The sequence below is a fragment of the Pteronotus mesoamericanus genome, unplaced genomic scaffold (genome assembly GCF_021234165.1).
Source record: "Pteronotus mesoamericanus isolate MK-2021 breed Mesoamerican mustached bat unplaced genomic scaffold, CSHL_Meso_final scaffold_174, whole genome shotgun sequence".
NCBI classification, from domain to species: domain Eukaryota; kingdom Metazoa; phylum Chordata; class Mammalia; order Chiroptera; family Mormoopidae; genus Pteronotus; species Pteronotus mesoamericanus.
Window position 1 is genome coordinate 23864822 of NW_026555309.1, and position 20396 is coordinate 23885217.

Here is a 20396-nt window from a genome sequence, read left to right on the forward strand (position 1 = left end):
CTCAGTAAATTTTATTGATTGCCTCATGGCTGCATATCCTTGAAGAAATAAATGAGATAATGAATGATAAGAATCAAATAAAATGAAGAGATGATATAATACCAAAATGAAGGTCAAAGTGATCATTGTAATCATTATGAATAATCACTATAGATTTTTTGTGTGTTCAAATATTTTATTCTTATAAACATTTAGGTTTAAAATCAGAAAAATTCAATTCTCTAATATTTATTTAATTTTACAAATTCACAGCTTATCAAAATCCAAATTGATAGATATTGCAGATGAAGACATTGGGAAAATATCACACCTATTAACAATTATGGCCAGCATCTTAGGAAATTTTCCTGAACTTTAAGGAAAAACAATGCCTTCTCGAAGAAAAATTACAGAGTTCAACAAGTAAAGAAAACTTAATTCAAAACGATTGCAAAGGTGTGGGGGAGAGGGACTGAATTCAACTCCACAGAAACAAAAGCAGGAGGGTTTTTTAGGTAGCAGGAGTGAGCTTGCAGAGAAGTGCTGAGGGATGTTAGGGGAGGTAGATAGATGTGATCAGGCCACCTGTGTTTGCTAATTGGCACTGGTGGAAGTTGGCCCCTCCCCTCCCACAGAGCCTTGGCAATGGGGCACTATCTCCTTTGTTGCTTAGGTTTCAAAGGGACCGCTCCCAGGTCCTTGAGCAAGATGTTCCTGGTTTGTGAAACTGCCAAGAGGATGAAAGATTTATATCTCAAAGGGGTAAAAAAGAATTTACAATTATGTTTTCTAAAGTAAATACTCTAAGAAAAGGCAGGTCAGGGGCCCAGAGTAAGGGAGAAGCCCCTGTGGAGTTTAGTTATAGGCTGAGGGGAATGATTGGATGTCACAGTCGACTCTTCACCTATTAAGATGTAACATATACTGGTACATTGACAATATTTGACCATTTTGACCTGCAAAAACAATGGCTTGAACCAAGATCCTGGGATCAAATTTCTGTGCGTGTTATTTCTATACTCTGTGGAAGCAAACAAATCTGGAATTACAGTGTTTAATTATACTCTTTCTCACTCTTAAATGGATTTGCTGATGGTTTTTTATGTATTTACATAAATATAATGTATATATGTGTGGATATGTTTCTATGTGTGTATTTACAAAAAAATGGTTAAAAATTAAAGTTGGGAAAAAAGAGGTGGGGGAGAGTTATAGTATAGAAAAGCAAACTTCAAAAGCCTTGAATAGTTCTTAAAGAAATTTACACATTTGCTTTAGAGCTTCTCCATAAATTAAAGCAAGAAAAGAAGCATAAATTGCAATAATGTTCCCACTCCCGGAGGACAAAGGCAAACCAGAAATTTACGATAGTAGTTTTTCTGGTGTTGAAACCTGACACATTTTTCCTTTGAGTGCTCATAAAGGCAGCATTTTTGTGTTGGCAAATATTCCACTAAACCTAATAGCTGATTTCACATCCCTGGTTTTTGCATGTTTATTATTTTCTTTAATGATGTTCCTCAATGCAAACTCTTGGCAAAACCCCAAAATATAATTCAGTAAAACTAATTTAATTAGGTATTAAAATAATGCCATCCAGCTACACAGTCTCTAAAAACAGGATTAAGAATATCTAGAAGAATTACATCAGATAATAATACATACTTTTTTCCCTTTTTTGCTAACTCAACCCTTGATAAGAATCAGATAATACAGATTTTGAGAGAGTGAAATTACCAGTTTGGGGAGCAAAATTTGGAGTTCCTATGCCCTTAATAGATGTAAGTCCAGATGCCTTAATAGTTAACCATGGTCGAGATGGACTTGAAAGTCCCTTTTGGAATATAAGTAGACAATTTAAAATATGGACCTTATAGCTGCTTACTCCATCATCATTCAGGGTCTATTGAAATTAGAATCCATTGGAATTAAGGTGTTTTCTCTAATACCCTATAGCTACTCATGTGCGCTGCACATACACACAGTGATTTTTAGAGTGCAGTTTATTTTGTCTTTTTTTTTTTTACCTGATGGCATTTATGTTAGACAGTGAATTCTTTATGTGCAATGACTATTATTTTATTAATCTCGGTGTCCTGAGTACTTAGTCAGGCCCTGGTAAATAGTAAGGCACAAAAGATAATTTGTTGACTATGAATGATTTAAGAAAATTGAAGTTTAATGTATAAATATATACACCAAATGTGTGAAATTACCAACAAACAATGGAGTCATTCCACCCTCCCTTCACCCCATGTTTACCACTCTGCAGTAGGTACAGAATCATAAAATATTGGGGGTAAAGATCACCTAGTTTCCAACATGCTGGCAGACAAGGCTAGTTTTCTTCTAACATCCACTTTTACCCTCTTCCTTTCTATGAATCATCTTTGTTTGTAGTTGACCCTCCGGCTGCCTAGAATAATGGCTGCATTTTCCAGTTTCCCTTAGAATAAGAATGGCTAAGTGACTCTGGCCAATGACGTGCAAGTAGAAATGTCACGTGTACACTTTGGGAAGCACCCTGCCTTCTCTCTTCTTTCTTCTGACTGGAACACGGGAGACACTTGCTGGAGCTCAGCAGGCACTGAAACGTGAAGGGGAACCCCATGCTGAGAACAGTGAGATGACAAGAAAGGAGCCTCCCTATGCGCCATAGACTTAAGACTCAAAACTCAAAATTTATTTATATGAGAGAGAAATAAGCTGTTTTTTCTAATTCATTTTGATTTTATATATCTTTTGAAACTTGCAGCCAACCTAATGGCAGTTGTTTGGGCACATTTTCTTTAGACATTCTGCCCAAATCCCTAAGGGGCTGGAAGCCCCTCCTCTGTGATTCCATCCCCCCATGTAAACCTTCATTTAAACACTTCACCCTATTTTGTTGCAGCTATCTTTTTTTACATAAAGCATTCTCTGAGGGCAGGAACAATATCTTAGTCATGTGCCATCCATCTGTACCATGGGCTATGCCTACCATAGTGTAAGTACATACAGTATACGCTCAATAAATACTTAATTGAGCAGTGCAGGATTAATGCGCTGAACTAATTAAACTACCTAACATAGTAGCATGGAACTAAATTACCCTCAGAAAATTTTGGTTCAAGATCATTGGACACTGTACACAGTAGATGTTCAAAAAAAAAGTGGGTGGAAATGTTTGTTGTATTCATAAATACACACTGCTTACCTTTCTCATGTTACTCACTGTAAATTCTTATTCACTCAGTTGTAGTGAATGAGTTTTTGTTAAACCTTTGGGAATGATAACAATGTGTACCAAGAACGTGTTTTTTAGTATCTGATATGGGTAATCAAGATGGGGTACCTCTAAAAACATGTCTTTTCCTTGAATGAAGAAAGAATTATCTACTTGAGGGAATAAACATTTTAATAACCTTTCAATTGATTTTAAAGATAGAGCATTAAACTCATCACAGGGTTGGTTTGATTTTGTCTTTGGTATATGGCATATCTGGTACTTTAAGGAAAAAAATTGTATTTTCATTTGTGTTTCTTATACCATGACAAAACTATTGACCAGATGAAACAAGTCTATGAAAAGTCATAGAGACCGGGTACTATAGATATCACTTTCTTTCTCTTCTTTATAGATCTTCTCAAACTGTAACTGACTAAGTGGGTTGTGCATCCTTCCAGCAGCACAGCTAAAATTCCCACTTATCTTGTCTACTTGACCTGGTCTCCCTATTCAGGAGTCAAGAGAAGACTACTCCACGAGACTCCTCCCTGCATTGCTGCAATGTCTGTATCTAATTTATCATGGTAAGTGAATTGCTTTCTAGCCTTAAATGCAAACACATGTGTATCATGAAACAATACTTTATAAGTTGTACTGTGTGAACTTGAAAAATCTGGTTAACAGAGGCTGTTGTCCCTGTCCCTCTTGTTTGGCTGAGGAAAGCAACCTAGAACTAAAAGGTTGACACTTTCAGCACTCTGGTATCTGGGGACTCTGAAAGGGGATCAAGCCTCCCACTGATCTCCAGCGACATCTAACACCTTCTTTGCAGCACACCTGTGGGAAAGGGGAGTAGGAACCAAATAGCCTTCCAATGTCCCTGCCTACTCAGGGCTAACAAGCTGTAAGGTGGCCCTGCGGGAAGGGATAGATAATGTCTCATCAGCACTTTTCTTCAGAATTCGTGTTTCTGAACTGAATAGAACTCAAACATTGAAGAGAAAACTCCCTTACAGATTTATATTTCTAAAGAACTGGCATTCTGCATAATCGTTTTCTTACAGTTTAAGTTTGAAAGCTGTTTGTTATTTTAAAATATCAGTATAATTGTCTAGCAAATAATCAGCAACTTCCTATGGCAATGAAGAGTAATACTAGCAGGGAAGAACCTGAAAAATGTTTGATTTTTTTAATATATAAAGAGCCGAGTAAGTGAAGTACCAATTCACCGTATTCAGTATGTGAAGGAGAGAGAATGAGAAAGATTTAAACATAGGTTTGCTTGTCATATCTCACTATAGAGTGTGGTTGGCTTGGTTCACAGGCTAACACTGGAGCCTGTCTTGGTGTGTACCTCCATTAATAGCTGCCTTGATGTGATACAATGATTTAATTAAGGGACATCCATAACACAGTGAACTCCACAGAGAGGTTGTATGTTGTGATTCCAGCCCATTTGCCCAGCACAGCACCAACAATTTAGTAAATGTCCTTTAAGCTCATGCATTGTAAATCAGTAAAAAAAAGAAAAGGCGATTCACTAGTGAATCAGTGTTTTTATTCTAAAATAAAATTTAAAGTGGTGGGGGTATCTTATAGAATTTACATATATGAAATTATTATAATTCTTTTCACTTTAAAGGTTCAAATTCTACAGAAATAATTCTTAGATATTTTCATTTAACAGTACCCTTAATTTTGGCTAAACTAATGTTGCACATTAGATTTACATACAGGGAGCTTTTAATTTGTCTTACCCGTGTCGCACCATTGCACAACGGTAACTGAACGCAGGTCTGGCTGCTTGCCTCAATGAAAGCCAATACTTGAGAGGCAGGTGCTGATGTAAAGGAAAGTGGTTTATTCCCAGGTGCCGGCCACCTGGAAGATGTGGGGCTCATGTCATAAAGCCCTTCTCCACCTCTCAGTGGAGGCAGAGGTTTTTATAAGGAGGGAGAGGGGAACAAAACAAAGAAATCAAGGAAGGGAGTTAAAAAGTTCTCTACATGCAGACGAACACAGTCCATTCCAATGAAGCAAGTGATGGTCTGGTGGGCATCGTCCTGGTTTAGTCATCCTAGCTTCACGTCACCCTCTTTTATGTCATCCTGGCTCCATAGTTGAACATCAGCAAATCTCCCGGAGCTGGGGTGCCCAAAGATTGGAGGCTGTACTTTTGAAGTTAGTTCCTGGGATTCTTATACACACATGCTGTTTACGTACAAGCCACATATTAGTCAGTCAGCACTAACAGAAACAATGTCAAAGACAGTGGAGAGGGTTACAGTGCCCCCACTGTTACAATTTCCCACTGTTGCACAGCTGTGGAAAGGTTGGTATCTTTATTCTCCCTCTTAGCATTGGTGTTCCCCGCGTGCTGGCAAAGAATGCAGGAAGGAAATCTAAGATTTGCAAAACAAATTACTGATGAATTTCACTTACACACAGCTGAGAAATCATTAACCTCCTTTTTTATTCACAATAACCTTTGTAATTCTTCTATATTTCCTAATGTCTTAAATTTATATTTAGGAAAATATCATCCTATATACATGTGAATAGACGGGAATAGTAACTCATCAATTTTCTGTGGGAATGCCTCACAGAGCTACATTAATTTAGTGAAGTTATTATAGTCCAGAGTCTGGTTCTCTGTTTTGAAATCCAGAAACTCAACTATGAAAATACTAACGTTGGAAAAGAAGCTGGCTTGACAGATTATTAATTTAAAATAAGATATGTAACTTGAAAGTGCACAGGATGCTTGATTTGGCCTGACCAGCATAGTCTGTAACTGTTGGTAATCTAAGAAGTTTGGCTGATGTCGTATAAACATAGCAAGGAAAGTTATCTGCTTGCAATGTTCAAAGGAGTCAAGATAGAATACTCCTGTCGGTAAGGATGTGTGTGCCAAATACCCCAGTCTGCTTCTTGGGGCAGCTTCTTCGTGGCCTGGAGTTCTCTTTCATTCTCCTGAGTTTCATTTCTGCCAGGCTCTCCTTGTCTTGGCCTCCTCATTCATATTTGCACCAAGTTTATAGTCAAAACCTACTTTAATCTGTGACCAGTTTGGTTTGCCTACCATGACATGGAACATCCCTGACCATATCCATGTGCTGACTTAAAACTTTAACTCTGAGATCTTATGAAGGGACTGGTGCCTAACTGTGAGTCCCATATCAACCTAGGAATTTAGAAAACATAGGCTAAGGTACTTATATTTATATCGACAATTATCAGGTAATAGGCCCAGCTTTTAAATACCCGGCAGACGAAAGTTATCTTTGTACAAAGTAAAATAAAAGCATTCTTGCCCTAGTAGTTATGTGTGTGACTCATGGAAAAAATATAAAGCAATTTGGCCCTCTGGTGGAAACCTCAAGGGGAAAAACAATCTCGGAGGCTTCCAAGTTTCTAGGAAACTGCAGTGTCAGTCAGGTAAGGAGAGTGGTGGGAATGGATCGTAAGAGTGAGACGGTGACAAACCGCAGATGCTTCACAAATCTTCCTGTTTAGAAAACAGTCACCAGAAGGAAGACAATGATTGAGCTGATACTGCTTGAGATAGAAACAAAGGGATGTACAGACACAGTTGAAGACACCATGAACAGGTGACAGGGTCCAGCCCGAGATCTGAGGGAGAGAATTGTTGCTGGCAGCAGAGATAATTAACTGGAGACATGAAGAGGCACAAAGAGCTGGAAGAAGGCCCTCTATCTACAGCGCAAATAGGGACATGGTGTGATGCCAGGGGCACTTGAAAGGACTTAAAAGTGCTTCCTTCCCCAATAATCATCCTCAATCTCCCCTTGTAAAAATATTTTTAAGTGATATATCTTATATCTATCTTATAAAATACGTACATATGTTATATACAGCATATATAACATTCAAAAGCATATACACTTACAACATGCAAGCTAAGTAAATATTATCGTGTGAACACGTACATGGTATTTAGCACGTACCAGGCACTTTTTTAGATGTGAGCTGCTATTTACCCAAAATGTAGTGTGATTGTTTGCGTCTCCACAAATGGAAAAGTGAAGCACCGCAAGTTAAGGAAGTTGCCCGATGGGGCACAGCCATGAGCAGCGGAGCAGGGAGTGAATGCAGGCAGCCAGTCGCTGCTCCTGACCACTGAACGCCCTTTGTAAAAGCAAGAGTGCACATCAAAACCACATCCTTGCTCTGTGTGTGGCCTCGAGGCCAGTGCCCCAGTTTCCTTTTCCAATGGGGAGGTTTCCCTTAGTGCCCTCCGATGTGGATACCCTGGAGCTTCTCCCAGCAGGAGGAGAGTGTCTGAACGTAGGAGCACTGTCCGGCATTGGACCAGTATTGAGGGAGGGGCATGGGGGCAGGGGAGGAGCCCCATAATTTTCTAGGGGAGATAACGAGGTTGTTGCTATCCGACACTTAGTTGAACTTCTAAAATTACACAAAGTGAGCAATGTACACTACAAAATATAAATCTTTTTTCCACTGTTATGTTACAGGCTAGAGAGTGTCAGTTTTCATCATGATATGAAAGAAACACAACAGAGCGGTGTCAGCGCTTCGCTCTAATTCCACTGGAGTGGTCTTCAATCGCCCATCTCATAGAGACCCTCCTGAGACAAATGACGTACTTTCTGTTCTCCCCAACTCTCCTGCTCCCTCGGCTTCCGTTACTTTAGTGCTACTGTACACATATTAACCAGAATTTAGAGTGGCTCAGCTGATTTTTGCCAAGTAACATCTTCTTGACCTTAAATTGGTTTCATTATGATGCCTGCAAATACTTCAGCTTTTGTCCCACAGTGTCTTAAAGACTGTATGACACCTGGCAGAGGTGGGGGTGATTCAGCTAAAGCCAGATATGGGAGAAAGAAGGCACTGGGTGAAAGTAAGAAGGCAGATAGCAGGTACTAATCTACCGAGCATCTGCAGCGCACCACGCCCTGTGCTGAGCGCCGCGATGCGATGTCAGGAAAAGTAACAGCTACTCTCTCTGCTCATATTTTAGCCAGGAACACTAAGTAACCAAATAACTGATTTAATGTGATAAGGAGCCCAAAAATGTAGGGTTGAAGTGTTTTAGGGAGCAAAATAGATATTTTGTTTTTCTAGCTTTGGAATCAATGGCTATTTTTCTGAAATACAAATATGTACCTTGTATTTAGTTCTAAAAATAAAGAAATACGCTGACTACAAAGAATCAAACACTACAGAAAATGATAAAGAAGAAATAAAATATAACCTAACTCATACCATTCATAGAAAACCCTGTTATTAATGCTAAGGTATATTTCTTTCTACATATGCTCACATATTTTTGCAAAAATGGACTCAACCCATGTACGGGTTGACACCTTCTGTGTCCACGAACAATTTCTATGGCCATCTCTGTATTTGATGGTTATTGAGTGACATCATCACATGTAAAAGCTGGGTGACATCGTATAGCAGTAGCATTATTCATTCCACCTGTCTGGGTGACGAGGTGCTATGCCTCTCAGGGCAGCGGTTCAGGTCCTGTCCTGTTACATCTCCCTGGACTGCAGACATCAAGGGTGTGCAGAAAACTTGTGTTTCTGAGATGGCGTCTCATCAGCTCATCTCCTTTTTTACCTTAGAAAAGGACCCATCATGTAGGCTAACTCTTTCACCAGACTTAGTCCCTCATAAATATTGAAAATATGCTAATAACTGTCGAAGAAATGTGTGCTTACAATTGACTGACAAAATTTTATCATATGTCAACAAACTATTCCATGAAGCATGCCCATAGATTGGAAATATAACAAGGTATGAACTGTGTAAAGTATGGTCATATTGACTCAGTTTAGAAGTAGCAAATGGCCTTTATCGAGTATGCTTGTAGTATAAAATGCTGTTGTGAATGTTTGTAAGCTTATTAATACTCTACTAGGAGATGTAAACTAACCTGAATTATATTTTTCATCCAAAAGTAAGAATGTGTTAGAATCCTGGAGTTGAGAAAGATGCAAATTTAGAAGTACAGATACTTTGCTTTGTTAGATTATTCACATTATTTATAATATTTTTTATCTAAGTTCTTCTTTAGTGAATAAATGAAAAAAATGAATCATTCCTTATCATTCTTTGGTATCTGGATTTAGCAGGAAAAAAACTGGAAGGAGAGAAGCAGCCTATCTATCTAAGGAGGAAGCAAAATCAGGATCTCTCTTCAAAAGTTGCCTTAGCCACTATTCTGCAAATGACTTGCCCTATTTACGCTGTTAAATGACAGGCTCTCCGGGATAGTATTTGCAATGGCAGAGAAAGTAGAGTCTTGAATTGTCTCTATTTTTGGAGGGATCCGAAGAGGGGAAAAATGTGAATAGAGATTGCCAGGAGAGGTTTTACCCTGTTTTACAGTAAAAGGTGAAAGTCAGAATTGTCAACAGTCTTTTATTAGAGAAGAGAGAAAAAAGGATAAGGTTAGATGTAAATATAAATCTACTGTTTCTAACTGAAATAAAAATAAGACTTTCCAAGTGATAGGAAAAGCTTAGTTGATAAGACTCCATTTCTCAGCATAGTAAGTGCATGTTGAATGAACGATTAATATATTTTAGGCACTGGGGAGAGGGTGGGTTTGAGAGCCTAAAACTTAGGAATCCTCATGTAAGTGCAGCTGTTCACTAGAAAAGCATAGATTCAGAGTGCAGATGATGAGTAAGTTGATTTTAGAGAACAAAAAAGGGGCAGATAAGCTAGGAGAGGCAGACAGGAGAGGATAATATAGCCACAATGAAAACTCAAGGGAAATAAAAATGTGTCCCCAAAATTACATAACACTTGAAGTTACAGTGTGGTGATTTGGACGCAAGTCAAGTTACTGAATTCTGAAAATTTTGAATATGTGTTTCTATTTATAATATGCCTTTTCAAATAGAAATCACATCATTATTAAAATATGATATTTTGATTTGGGCTGAACACTTTAAGTAAACACATTATGTTTTTAGAACCCCTGACTATTTTTGCCTCTGAGTTATATGCCTTTAAAAATAGCTTTTTAAAAATTAAATGCCTATAAGAAACATCTTGGACATTTATTTTTCTCCGTATCTCTACCTCAAATTGTTTCTCCTTAAATAATGAAATAATTACTAAATATTCTAAAACAGAATATTTTAGTTTTGTTCTTAAGTACTAGTGCCAATTAGACATGCATCACATTTTGAAAAAAATTGGGCAGTTTTGATCAGCTTAGAGGAGTTTGCTCTCTTGTGAAGTTAATGAATCTGAGGTTGCAAATTCTGTTCCCAGAGGGAACAATTAGTTTCACTCTTTCACAGCAGAAGCCACACCCATAGTCTTGACAGCCCTTCTTCCTAACCTCACCATTGCTCAGAAGTGATTAGAAACGGTTAATGGATGATCACCAATTCACAGTCAGTACTGAGGAAAAAACATAAACCAGTGACTAGGAATTCACATTTATCACCTTCCTTTTGAATATCATCCAGGACTATACATGTTTTTAAATATGTCTTTTCATCATTCTCAGAGAAATCATAATTTACTCTCTTGTGAAAGAATGACAGTGAATTGTTGCAACAATATTTCTTTAGACTGTAGGAGGTTTAACATAAAACTGGGCTGTCCATTCCACACTTAAGGCTACAGTTATACATGAGCCCTTTTTGGACGTGAACAATTAAGATAAATATCCATAAATGGTCTATGGAGTAATTTTAGTTATTCAAATAGTTACATAGGCAAAGGTTTGTTATTTTCAGCATGATCAAAATCAAATTGACTATGAAATCTAAAACATCCTTTGCCATTGGTGTATAAAATTTTCATTCGTTGTATTGTCTTGGTATGTATCCCCAGTCATATTTTTGTGTTTGTTTATTGGATTTTGTTTGTTGATTTTTTTACTTGTTTTTAAGATTGTGAAAAGAGTTCACCTTGATTTTAAAGCTCTTTCAGTATAATTGAGAAAACAAAAAACAGTTTTTAACTCATTTGAATGCTCACTAAAAGAGTTAGATGCATTCATTTATTCTTGGTTGTGTGTCCCTTTTTAAAGACTAGGTTTGTTATTATGAGTTTTATAGAAATCTAAAAATAATTCCTGCACAGAGAGATGAATTAGTATAGTTTAATTGTATGTAGACTGGCACTACATTTTTATGTAAATTAGAAGATATTTTATGTTTATATTCACCCATCTCTTCATTCAACAAATTTTTTGAGTGTCTACAATGTGTAATTTTCAAGGCCATGGATAGAATGATGAATGAAACAGAAATTCCTGTTTTTTTTATAATATTAGATAGTGCTATGAAGAATAATTGAGCAGAGTGAAAAGAGAGACGGGGTGAGGAATTGGTCAGGGAAAGCCCCTTGGACAAGGTGCTATTTACACGGAGATGGAAGTGAACTTCACAACTTAAAGGAAACATTGCAGGCAGAGAAACAGGAAGGACCTGGGCGCTGAGCCTGAACAGTGCCTGTGTGTTTGAGGAGCCATGGAGGAAGCCAGTTCAGTGGAAACAGCCAACGGAGGGAAGAGTCTCCGGAACTGAGCTTGGAGAGGTAGCAGGGGGCCATGCAGGCCATGAGAAATCTGGATTATATTTTAAATTTGACCAAAAACTTTCTCCTCACTTATTAGGTTACAGACAAAAGTTCACATTAAATATAAATGGAGTTACGCTAACTGAAATAAGCCAGTCACAAAAAGACAAACACCGCATGACTCCAGTTATATGAGGTAGCCAGTGCCGTCAAACTCAGAGAAACAGAAGGTGTTGGATGGGGAAATGGAGTCTCAGTTTTGCAAGATTAGAAAGTTCTAGGGATCTGTTGCAGAACAATGTGCATATAGTTAACATTACTGTTGTATACTTAAAAATAGTTAAGGTGGTAAATATGGTCATGGATTTGTTTTACCACAATTTTAAGATATCTTTGGAGTTAACAAAATTGAAAAAAATAATGAGCAAAAGATATGAATAGCCACCTCATCAAAGAGGAAAATAAATGTAAATTTAGCAAAATTCAGTGAGAGTTTTGATCTAATTTCTATTTCAAAAAGATCTATGATCTTCAAATATTATGAAAACAATTTATATTATAAATTTAAGTACTCAGCAGATATGATTGATAAGATGTAATAATGAAAGAAAAAAAGAAGTTAATGTAAAATGTTTTTCACAAATATAGCTTATTCCTCATTATCATTCAATTTAAAAGATTCCACAAACCTGATACATATGAATAATTAAGCATGCAATATAAAAGAGAATTCATCCATAGAAATATTCTGGCTTACTTTAAGGACTTTTATAGTCCTTAATGATTAATTTTGTAAATTGTGGAAATTGCGAATAGGTTATTGATTTTCCAGCTTACGTTTTACATTTTTTTTAAATCTTTTCTTCCGACCCCATACATTTTAGTATTATTTTCTACATATAAACACAAAGGTGCATTCAGCAAAGAAGTGTCTAGTCTATACTGGTTGTTTAATGTATGTGTAGTTTTAGTGAGGAACCAAACGTAATAAAACATCCACACAAATACTAATGTGTGTTTTGGAGAGAATGTTGGCATAAAATTACTAGTTGTTCTCTCTCAGAGAACAATTCACTTTTATTTTAAGATTATGACCACTCCACACTTACAGTGGTCAAATATGGTTTCTTTTAAGGTACTGGTTATAGATGGAAATTAGGTTATATTTATTTTTCTATTTTTACTTGGCAAAATAGAAGTTGGAAAGTCAATGTTGGTCCCATTCCTCCTCAACCACGTGTGTTGTGTGTGTGTGTGTGTGTGTGTGTGTTCTAATTTAATTAGACCATAAAAATCAAAAAGCCTGGCACTTCAGGTATACTGGGAATTATTTTAAACTGCTCCATTCCAAAGTGTTAATGGTCAATAGTATATGATCCAGATCACAGGAAAAAATTACTGTGGGATATCTGTACCTTCATTGGGTACTATGGACATGTAGATTCAGTGTATTGAATAAGTTTGGAAATGATTTTATTGCCTAGAATGGGATCAAATGGTCTTGTGAGCATATAATATTCAACCTATTGGATTCTTTTTTACTAGACTTATGCAAGCCACTGACTATGTAAGGAAGCATGGCTAATCCAGCTTTCTTCCTGGATGCACCTTTACTATTTGGTGTCCAGGAAGTATCTCTCCAGGGTTATATTTACTTCTTTCCTGCTATTTATTTTAAGTCATACTTAACATTTATGCATTTTCCTTCTCTTCTTAATAATTATGTTTTATTTATCAGATAGTGTTCATAATTTCTACTGGTATTTCAGCAAACTCATTTTTTATTATGGAAAAAAATCTGTTCATTTCTCAATGCTATGTAACTTGTTAATACTACATCCAAGTAGTAAGAAATAGCTATGTATCATAATAATAAGGCTTTGAGCCTTTAAATATGTTTTGATTCTGGAGAATTTGGAAAGCTAAATGCTCTCACATACACATTTGCAGTGGTCACATAAATCTTGTATTTGGTGAGTTGAAACTATTAATTATAGATACCAGTTGAACTCCAGTGAAAACTGTTTCTTTGATCTGGATTTAATTAGATAAAATGGTACATGATTTTATCATTTGGGTGCTAAGTGTTGAGAACAGCCAGTAAACAGCAGCAGAGGTAGAATAACCTCCACTATCAGATGACTTTCTAAAGAGCCAAGTGCCCCAGGCCTCCCTCTTTTTGTAGACAACTCGCGGTGGAAAGATGAAGTTCTGAACATCCACCATCTCTTCTGACTGATAAATTTCATGCAGAGGCTAATATTGTTCCAGATGGTTGTCTTCAGCTTTTTGCATACTTGCTTCGTAGACTCCTGCTGTAACTGAAAATTGATTTTACTCCAACATTTGACAAACAAATTAGATTAGGTTAACTACTCTAGTTTTAGATTACTGATACAAAGTGCTTTCATGAATATGACAGAAAAAAATAGAATTTCAAACTAATTTGATGTCACTGGGTGCCATTTTCATTTAGACATTTTCCCTGAGGTTTTTCTAGTATCATAGAATTGCTTTCAGAATTTGCATAGAATGAGGCTCACTGAAATTTTGATGATCTTTTTTCAATCCAAAATATTATTTTTAGTGCTTTTATGGAAAACTAGCTAGATATTTGAGGTGGCTATAAAGATGATGATATGAAAAGATTTAAAAAGCATCTATTAATTCTGTTGCCTTTTGAAAACGTTCGTTATATTTATTACTGCTGGGTTCTCATGAACTGAATAAGAGAAAGTAATTTTCTTGAAGTGAGAATTTGCTTGGTATCCCTCCAGATTTGTTTCAAGTTTAGATTTTAAGCATTTGGAGAATAAAACAGATATATAAAAATACTACATTTGGCAAGTTATAAATGTGATTGATTGAAGTTATAAACGTCAGCTATAGCTGTTACAAGGATATATACGATGAGATATATGGAATTGCATTCTCCCAGTTGGAATGCATTTGGGCAGCCGACTACTAGACAGGGATGAGGTCATCCTGCTCATGGTTGGCACCTGGTACTCAACAGGTGCTTTGCACTTGCGAGTGGCTGAACATTCACCAGAGCACTGTCTGATCCCCTGCCAGGCATTGTAACAGAAAGTATCTACAGTATGGGTGGGAAGATTTTGGGTTAAAAAAAGCCAAGCATTGGAATAGGAGGTCATGTGATTCGACTGTAATAAGGTTATTCTGTGTCTAATGTATGCAGATATTTATCACTGAGCATGAAAGAGTACTATGGATACATTTTCAGCTCTTAATTAGAGCTATGGCTCCTTTGAGCTAAGATGAGAACTTTCCTGATGTTTAAGAAAACAAAATCATTCGGTTCTCATCCTGTGCTCTTGATTTTTAACCTTGCACTTTGGAGAAATTTCCTCATATCCACATTCTGTCATCTTTTGCCCTTTCTGACTGTCTCTTAGCCTTTTCTCCTCCTCACAAATTATTGGTCGCCATTGACAGGTCTTTTGCCTAAAATCATAGGACATTTTCTGGGAAGTCGTATAGGGCATTGGTCATAAAGCGGGGGTTCACGGACAAGGGCCAGTCAGTGGTACAGCATCTTGTTACAAAATGAGAAAAATGCAGATAATATTGGTCCAATTTTGCTAATTTTTTAGCCTGAAATGATGTCCTGCATAATTACTTAGTATTAAAATGACCTTCTTTTTATGAAATGAAGGTGATAGTATGTGATAATTGTCTGTCTCTAACTGATAAAATTACAAGTGGTTAGCCCCAAAGTAGGCCTCCAGTTCTAATTTTCAAAGTTACGGTTCTATTAATCCAAGAATCTGGGAACTACTAACCTAGTTCAGCTAATTACCCAAACCACGAATCTCATCACCAAAGATCCTAACAAGTGGTAATGCAGCTCTTCTTCAAAGCTTTTCCTGTGCGTTCTCAGCTTCATGGGCTACCCATTATCATGTTGGGCTCTTCTAATTAGTATAAGTTTTTACTTACATTGGATCTGAGTTTGCTGCTCTGATTAACTACTTTTTAATTTTACCTAGCACCATATATGCTATGTATAATACAATGTTATCCCAAATGTATAATAAAGAACACTAATTTTGCAGTCAAATTATTTGGAGAAATAATCGTTCAAACAGCAGATTATTTAATTTCAGTACTTTAAAAATTCTTCAGTTGGTCAATTCATTCAATAAATGTTTTTGATCACATAATAAATGGTAGCCAGTGTCCTATATGCTAATCTATACTGGTAATACTGTATACAAGAGGAAGATACGACAATCCGGGTTTCCCAAATTTAGACTGTGGAATTGTTTTTCTGTCTTGTAGTTGATGCTAATTTGGGACTGCATTAAAATGATTAGATAAAAGCTATCTTCCTCCCCTCCTCTCCCTTTCTTTAGTTTCTCAAAATAAATATGTTGATGCCTTTAACCTGTACTCACTTACATGATATCTAGACCCTTCTGCTCAGCCCAAAACATGTTCTTACTTTCTTTGCTTCTATGTAAACTATGATAATAATTGAACACAAAAATCAGGTATTGGTTGACCTAGTGCTGCATCGGTCTGTTAATCTTTTTCTCCGATTGTCTATTACTATATGTACAATAAGAGCTCAGTTTTGTTTTGTTTTGCTCTCTTTTGTTTCTTTCAGTTTTATTATGTGGTGATCAAATGTGAGCTAGACATCCATAATTAGCATATCTCTGTATCACATATCATCTTGTTAGAGCTAACCCATCAACCTGTCACAATTTAGATCTTTTTTTGAAATTTGTTTGTTGGACTTTCAAGGAAAGCTACTGAAGCTACTCTTTAAAGCTGAGATAGGTTATTGTAGGAATAACTCTGAAATAATGAGGGTAAGTACCTAAGCCACACAGTAAAATTAATTGTATTGCAGAAATAGCGACATAAGAAAGGGTCAAGGGAACACCAGGACAGCCGGGACATTGGGGCCCCCAGGGCTAAGAATGTGGTTCAGGAACTGAAGGCCAGTTAAGATACAGCGGTGCCCTATGACTGTCATCTCATTGCCCTCAGGAGCAGGACTTTATTGATCTCTCTTCTACTTTTTTTGGCATTAATCTGATTCACTGGTGCCTGACTTTCTTTTCCACCTTCGATTCTGTTCCTGGTACCGCTGCATAAGTTGCACCATATATTTCAAGCTGAAGAATTGGCCCATTCAGGACCCCACTATCCTATGCAACAGCTTTCTTTCAGTCAAGAACTTCTACGACAGCAGTTCTAACCTAGCATATGGTTTATATAACACCTTTGCTTTTTGGGTATAAACTATGTTTGATCCACTCAGGGTAGACTAACCGTAAGTAAGACCATGAGAAAACTAAATAGGTTAGTATGAAACAATGAGTGGTTCTTAAAAGTGCGGTTGGTCCCTGGGTTTGCAGAATCAACATCACCAGGGAACTTAGCATCTCTGCCTCAGCCCGACAGAACCAGAAATTCTGGGGGTGGCATCCAGCAATCTGTATTTTATCAAGCTCCTCTAGGGATTTGACGTATACTTAAGTTTGAGAACAGATGGTATAAAATTGTCTCTCTGAGGTCTAGATTTGTAGTGTGACTGCCAAAAATAATGACTTGGGTATAATTGATATGCAAGCGATCTCTCTGATAATATTTAACTAACAGTTTCAAGCTGCTTTTTAACTTTTTTTTTTGACAGGAAAGGAATATTGTCAGCATATAAGGCCATGCTTCTTTTTCTTTAGTCGTAGCATCCAGTGGATGTAAACTTTGGATCAGTTTTTTCCTGGTATACAAATTAAAAACAATAATTCTGATTCCTTAATATTTAAAACATTCAGGACATTCAGGAGGAATATGTGCTGTTGAAGGTCATTCCTGCTCCTTCTGTTTTTTTCAACTGTTGTTGAATTACAGTTGTCCCAATCCTCCCGACCCCGACTGCTCTCCCCTGCCCCGTCCAACCCCCCACTCCCAAGGACAATCCCCACCCCTTTGTCCTTGTAGGTGGGTCCTTCGTACATGTTCCTCGACTTGCCCCTCCCCCTTCTTTCCCACATTATCCCCCTCCCCGCTTCCCTGTGGTCACTATCAGTTTGTTATTTCCATGTCTCTGGTTCTTTTTGGCTTGTTTGTTTTGTTGATTAGGTTCCACTTACAGGTGCAATCATTCTGGGTTTTGTGGCATTTAAAAAAGTATGCAACAGCTTCATTGAAATAAAATTTATATGTCATATAATTCACTTACATAAAATATGCAGTCCAGTAACTTTTAGAATATTCAGAGTTGTGCAGCCATCACCATGATTAATAGAACATTTTCATCATCCCCCCCCAAAATAAACCTCCTTACCCATTAGGAGTCACTTCCCATTCCCTCCCTTACCTGACTTCCCCTTAGCCAGAGGCAACCACTAATGTATTTTCTGTCTCTTTGAATTTGCCTACTTTGGACATTTTATATAAATGACACCATGTACCATATGGCCTTTTGTGACTAGTTTTTTTCATTTAGCATAATGTTTTCACCCTTCATTCACATTGTAGCATGTATCAGTACTTCTTTTCTTTTCATTATTCCAAACCATCCCAAATAATATTCCATCGGATGGAATCACTCTATCCAAATATAGACTATATTTCAATGTATAAATAGATATGCATTTTATTTATCCACTCATCAGATGATAGACACTTAGGTTGCTCCACATTTGGCTAGTAAAAATAATGCTGCCCTGAACACTCATGTACAAGTGATTGTGTGGACATTATTTTTATTTATCTTGGGTATATAATTAGGACTAGAATTGCTAGGTCACATGGTAACTCTGAATTTAATTTCCCAAGGATCTGCCAGGCTGTTTTGCAAAGGGGCTGCATTATTTTACGTTCACACCAGCAGTGTATGAGTGTTCCAGTTTCTCTCTATCCTTGTCAGCACTTGTTATTAACTCTCTTCTGAATGTAGACATCTTACTAGGTATGAGTAGTATCTCACTGTGGTTTTGATTTGTGCTTGCCTCATGGTTTATGATGCTGACTGTAAGCATCCCTTTACATGCTTTTTTTTGCACTTCTTTGGAGAAATGCTACTCATATCTTTTGTCCACATTTATTTCAGTTATTTGACTTTTCATTATTGAATTATGAAATTTGCTCATATATCCTAGATGCAGACTCTTATTATATATATGGTTTTATGGTAGTTTTTTTTCATAAAAAGGATGAGGACTAGATATGATTTCTGTAAATAGAGTAAAAGATTAATGAGAGATTTTAAAAAGTGAATTTTTTTCAATGAAACAGAGTAGCAATGGTCACTGCGATGATAATTAAACATCAGTTCAGCTTTTATACATGATAGTTATTTTTTTAGAAAAATTGAAATAACAAGGATTTTAATAAATTGTTCACCTCACATAACTATACATGATATTTAATTGAAGAATTTTGCTTCAGATTTGTTGAGGAGAAAACCAATGCAGAATTTTAAAGGAAAGAGAGTTTCCTTTAGGAGTAGATTGCTAAATAGCGAAGAGTTTGAACAGAATCAGAACTAAACATAAGCTATTAGGTGTGGAACTCAGGATCCAGGTTATTGGTGACACAGGGGATCAATTTCTCTGGAAAGATGGGGCAAGAACCGTAATGCACTCAGTTTACAAGTGAGGGAGAGGGATGGAAATGAGGGTCATAGGTTTCCCTTTAATAAATGGAAATATGGTGAGTAGGAGAAAGGCTGATCAGGAGGGAGAATCAGGATCAAGGAGGAAGCTCTTTAGATTGGAAAGATTTGAGTTTGTCTGAGGCAATGGAAAGGAGGTGTGTGGAGAGGGGACAACTGATTGCACATAAAAGAGGGGCTGAGGGCAAACTCTCGGTGAGGCTGAGCAGGGCAGAATAGAAGACACAAGAGAAGCAATTCCCTAATGCCTCTGGCCTCCTCTCGAGCTCCTCATCCCTTCTCAGGTGTGGGACCCTAACAGACAGGATGCATCTGCCCTTCACATCAGGCCTGTTGATCATATCCCCCTCATAACATACTCATCTGAAGTTTCTATGAAATCATCAGGGTTGATTTGTTTATGAAGAAATGTTCCTATTGTAGACTATTCGGTATTGTTTTTACAGTGACTTTCTGTTTAAGGAAAGCTTATAATTAAAAAATTTACCTGATGTCCTTTACAATTCAATATTTCAATGGTCCAAATATCCCTCTGTCTTGCAACAACTCCAGGTGGCATATGAGTTACCAAATTAACACAGAATAATCTAAATACTTTAAATGTTAGATTCTTAATAAACAATAATTTGAACATAGCTTTCTTCAGATGATTTTCCCTTTATTTAGATGGTTTGTATATGAAGACTTTCTGGCCATGTCTTATCAATATCTGGAGAATAAATGTATCTAGAAATCCGACTTTTAATTCACCAAAAGTCAGAATACCCATCTCTAAGTCCTGCCTGTGAAATGATTAACCCTGTCTTCTTGGTCAAGTCTCATTTTCACTTTGTTACTTCATGAAAAAATAACAAGATCAAAATGAAATTGTAAGTCCCTCCCAGCTTTGTCATTTTGTTTTTGGATCTGCATTTTTCTCTTCGTTTCTTAAGCTAGATCCCCAAGTATGAAAAAAAAATCAGTATTCTGATTTAAAGGTATAAAATACCATAATGTCTTATTTTCTTATTACTCATT

General features: G+C 36.8%; 1 protein-coding gene across 1 annotated transcript in view; it reads left to right on the plus strand.

The window, feature by feature from the left end:
* Positions 1-20396, plus strand: part of OXR1 (oxidation resistance 1) — a 370698-nt gene that overhangs the window by 69611 nt on the left and 280691 nt on the right. Inside the window, exon 2 of the mRNA XM_054590386.1 lies at positions 3600-3771. Coding sequence (XP_054446361.1) covers positions 3749-3771 — 23 coding nt within the window. The 5' untranslated portion in view covers positions 3600-3748. The remainder of the gene's footprint in view (positions 1-3599; positions 3772-20396) is intronic.